Raw genomic sequence first — 5,354 nt, 5'->3', positions numbered from 1 at the left:
GGTAAAACAAGCGACACCTGCAGGGGGTGGAGACAACAACGAGGACAGGTGAAACAGATCAGGGCGTGACAAATACTTTGGGATTATTCAGAAGAAAGTCCTCTGTGACTGTCTAATTTATATAAGTTAATTTACCAGTGTGGACCCAAAACAAACACATTGTACACATCTACCAACTTCCTGTTTCAAGTGCTATTACAACCATTGTGTTCTGTTCAAATCAAACTTTATTAGTCACATGCGCTGAATACAACAGGTGTAGACCTTACAGTGAAATGCTTACTTACAAGCCCTTAACCAACAATGCAGTTTTAAGAAAAAATACCTAAAAAAAGAACAAGAAATAAAAGTAACAAATAATTAAAGAGCAGCAGTAAAATAACAATAGCGAGACTATATACAGGGGGGTATCGGTACAGAGTCAAATGTACATGTAGGTAGAGTTATTAAAGTGACTATGCATAGATAATAAAGAGAGTAGCAGCAGCGTAAAAGAGGGGGGGGGGGCAATGTAAGTAGTCTGGGTAGCCATTTGATTAGATGTTCAGGAGTCTTATGGCTTGGGGGGTAGATGCTGTTTAGAAGCCTCTTGGACCTAGACTTGGCGCTCCGGTAACGCTTGCCGTGCGGTAGCAGAGAGAACAGTCTATGACTAGGGTGGCTGGAGTCTTTGACTATTTTTAGGGCTTTCCTTTTGTTACGGAAGCTTATACATTTAATATCCTGACAATGATCCACATCGTCTGGGTAGACAAATAATGCAGCAAAACACAACTACCCTTTTATTTAGGATGCAAACAAGTAATCTGAATCACTGTTGATCCATCCTGTTCTGATTTGATGAGATGCATGGAGGATTTCCTTCGGCCTAGAATCAAGGCCTATCCCCCAGTCATGAAGGACGAAACTAGGCCCCTCTTGGTTCTCATTGGCGAAGACTGAACTCAAGTTAGGGGTTATATGTCAGACTCTCCTATACCACTATTCCCAACATCTTATATTCCAGAGGTTGTAAATAAACCCTTTTTAAGCTGATGGAACTTATATCATTATTATAGGGCTGTGAAACTCATAGCCGAATGGCTTCAGACAGCATTTCTCCAGTGGAAATAGAGAATATGTATAAAAATGGCAAATATACCAAAAGCTAAATCAAGCAGAGATTTACGACTAGTTTAACCATGTTAGTCGTTACCGAAACATGCAAACTACGAATTAACCCGTTAAAGATAATGAATACATGACAACCAGATACAAATATTTTATTACAAATGATTCATACAAAATTCAGGAGTTGGCTAAACAGTAACGATGAGTATAAACAAATTGAGTGTGTGGGCTCCCGAGTGGCGCAGCGGTCTGAGGAACTGCATCTCAGTGCACGAGTCGTCACTACAATCCCTGGTTTGAATCCAGGCTGTAACACATCCGGCTGTGATTGGGAGTCCCATAGGACGGCGCCAGGTTTGGCCGAGGTAGGCCGTCACTGTAAATAAGAATGTGTTTTTAACTGACTTGCCTAGTTAAATATGTGTTTATATTATGGTGTGTATTATAATTTCCCATCATAAAAATGTATCCCCATTCCCCGATCAAATTCCTTAATCGATACCATAAAAAATCAGCTGTATTTTTTCTCCAATCTGGCAACCCTCGTAAAATTCGACATAGCCTTGTATAAAATGAGTTACGAAAGAAATGGTGTAATGTACACGAAAAAGTGGAGCCTTGTATTAAATGGATTATGATTAAAATTGTGTAATGCTCCACGAAATATGAAGTGTGTTATGAAGAAAACCGTGTAGACCTAAAACACGACAAAATACCCTTTCTGACTACAAGTGCACCAGTATACCAAAGTATTAAGCGAAAACAAGCATAGAAAACAGTATTGGCCTTAATAAATAAAAAATTAAAACAACGTAAGGCTACTATTTTGTTACAATTATTTCAGTGGCAACCTGGTTGATTAACAATATTGGGTTGTTAACACATTTTTTAAAAATATATAAATAAATAAATGTGGTACACAAAAAAAGACAGTGTAGAACACCAGTGCCCATCATGCATTGCTATAATAACGTTCAATAGATTGTTCCAAGTTTGCCCCCCCCCCCCCAAAAAAAATATGTCATACGAGTTAAGTCATAATATTTTGTGTTTTTTTCCACATGAATTAAACTACGCATAAAAAAGCGTAGTTTAAAAAAATTATTCTATTTTTTTATAATTATTGTTTGGATAACCTTATTTCTTTAATGTATTTTTTATTTGTATTTTTTGTTCACTCTTCATGCGATGCGCGCTGCAGAGAACACCGGAAGAAGAATTATCACTGAATTATCCCAGTGAATTATTGAGATGTTTGTTAATGTGTCAATGAATCCCATAAGGGATGTGTTGTCAACTGGCGATTTGACAGGAAAATTAAACATGTCACCTAACAGGGAGATAAAGAGCCCTTATACAAACAGTCAACACTTTTCATCACATTGTAAGAGTTTATTTAGCTGTTTTTAAAATCAGATGAGAACGTCTGAACTGAAGTCTCAGAGAAACTTCTGAAATGTAAGCTGCAGGCTAGATAACGACTCATGTCTGAATATGTTTTCAGAGAAGAGATGTCATTAACAAAATAATATACCAAACGTATGCAGGATGAAACTCTACATTTTATACCAGTCTCCTAACTTTAACTCTACATTTTATACCAGTCTCCTAACTTTAACTCTACATTTTATACCAGTCTCCTAACTTTAACTCTACATTTTATACCAGTCTCCTAACTTTAACTCTACATTTTATACCAGTCTCCTAACTTTAACTCTACATTTTATACCAGTCTCCTAACTTTAACTCTACATTTTATACCAGTCTCCTAACTTTAACTCTACATTTTATACCAGTCTCCTAACTTTAACTCTACATTTTATACCAGTCTCCTAACTTTAACTCTACATTTTATACCAGTCTCCTAACTTTAACTCTACATTTTATACCAGTCTCCTAACTTTAACTCTACATTTTATACCAGTCTCCTAACTTTAACTCTACATTTTATACCAGTCTCCTAACTTTAACTCTACATTTTATACCAGTCTCCTAACTTTAACTCTACATTTTATACCAGTCTCCTAACTTTAACTCTACATTTTATACCAGTCTCCTAACTTTAACTCTACATTTTATACCAGTCTCCTAACTTTAACTCTACATTTTATACCAGTCTCCTAACTTTAAAGTCATGCTCGAGATACGTTCAGGAGGATACAACCTAACGAACATTGCAGATAGAAAAGTGATACATTTCTTTATGAACATTGCACAGAGTTGTGCCCTACTGAAGGAGGCTCTATCCCAGTCTGGGTCACACAGTGGTGTAGCGAGAAGGACCAGGGCAGGAGCGGAAGGGAGAGGGCGTGCTGGGGAACTCAGCCAGAAAGACAGGGGTGTGAGGGGGCTTGGCTGTCACCAGGGCCTGCCTCCGTCTGCGCAGGGGCCGGTAGCGGAAGTTGAAGGGCGGTCGAGCCACACCTAGCTCCTCGGAGGAAGAGTCTGGAACTCCTGGAGAGACTGGAGTCTCCTGAGACTCCAAAGACTCGCTGGAAGACGAAGGGTTGGGGTTTGGGATAGGGGGGTTGGGAAAGATGCATGTAGGGTCAACCAGGATACTGGGGTCAAAGGGTTGTGTTTGGGGCTCCTCCAGAAGAGGAGGGGGGGCTGTGGGGTAGGAGGGGATGATAATGGGGACATTGGGAACAAAGATGGGGACTTCAGGCATCATTGGGGGTCGAGGAGGGGTCAGGTCATGGAAAACATCAATGCCCTAGAGAAGAAGGTAAAATACAATAAAACAAAGCAACACAGTGCAATACAACAACACAATACAACACAATAATAAAAAATAACAACACAACACAACGATACAATACAAATAACAACACAACAATACAATACAAATAACAACACAACACAGCAATACAATACAAATAACAACACAACACAACAATAAGATAACAACAATACAACACTACAACACAGCACAAAAATGAAATACAACACTGCAACACACCACAGTACAACACAACAATACAATCTAGTACCACACAACACGACACGACAACACAACAACACACAACACGACAACACAGCAAAACACAGCACAACAATACAATCTAGTACCACACAACACAACAATACAACACAGCAATACAATCTAGTACCACACAACACGACAACACAACAAAACACAGCACAACAATACAATCTAGTACCACACAACACAACAACACAACAATACAATCTAGTACCACACAACACAACACGACAACACAACAATACAACCTAGTACCACACAACACAACACGAAAACACAACAAAACACAGCACAACAATACAACCTAGTACCACACAACACAACACAACAACACAACAATACAATCTAGTACCACACAACACAACACGACAACACAACAATACAACCTAGTACCACACAACACAACACAACAACACAACAATACAATCTAGTACCACACAACACAACACGACAATACAACAATACAATCTAGTACCACACAACACAACAATACAACAATACAATCTAGTACCACACAACACAACACGACAACACAACAATACAATCTAGTACCACACAACACAACAATACAACAATACAATCTAGTACCACACAACACAACACGACAACACAACAATACAATCTAGTACCACACAACACAACAATACAACAATACAATCTAGTACCACACAACACAACACGACAACACAACAATACAATCTAGTACCACACAACACAACACGACAACACAACAATACAATCTAGTACCACACAACACAACAATACAACAATACAATCTAGTACCACACAACACAACACGACAACACAACAATACAATCTAGTACCACACAACACAACAATACAACAATACAATCTAGTACCACACAACACAACAATACAACAATACAATCTAGTACCACACAACACAACACGACAACACAACAATACAATCTAGTACCACACAACACAACAATACAACAATACAATCTAGTACCACACAACACAACACGACAACACAACATCACAACAACACAACACAACAATACAACACAATATAACACAACAACACAACAATACAATACAACACAACACAACAATACAACACAACACAACAACACAACACAACAATACAACACTGTACAATGCAACTGAATAAAATTCCCATCAGCCAATTTTGTAAAGGAATTTATAATATAGGATTCATCATGAGTCCAGTCAAACTCAGATTTAACTAAGATGTATTACAGTTCAGGTTTGGACACCATTTGTCTCTGCTTTC

General features: G+C 38.3%; 1 protein-coding gene across 1 annotated transcript in view; it reads right to left on the bottom strand.

The window, feature by feature from the left end:
* Positions 1–2,487: 2,487 nt before the first annotated feature.
* Positions 2,488–5,354, bottom strand: part of si:ch211-262h13.5 (uncharacterized protein LOC571127 homolog) — a 6,022-nt gene continuing 3,155 nt past the window's right edge. The window contains exon 7 of the mRNA XM_039002943.1: positions 2,488–3,826. Within this exon, the coding sequence (XP_038858871.1) occupies positions 3,368–3,826 (459 nt within the window). The 3' untranslated portion in view covers positions 2,488–3,367. The remainder of the gene's footprint in view (positions 3,827–5,354) is intronic.

The sequence above is a fragment of the Salvelinus namaycush genome, chromosome 10, assembly GCF_016432855.1.
Source record: "Salvelinus namaycush isolate Seneca chromosome 10, SaNama_1.0, whole genome shotgun sequence".
Taxonomy (NCBI): Eukaryota; Metazoa; Chordata; class Actinopteri; order Salmoniformes; family Salmonidae; genus Salvelinus; species Salvelinus namaycush.
This window is presented reverse-complemented; position numbering and strand designations above follow the sequence as displayed.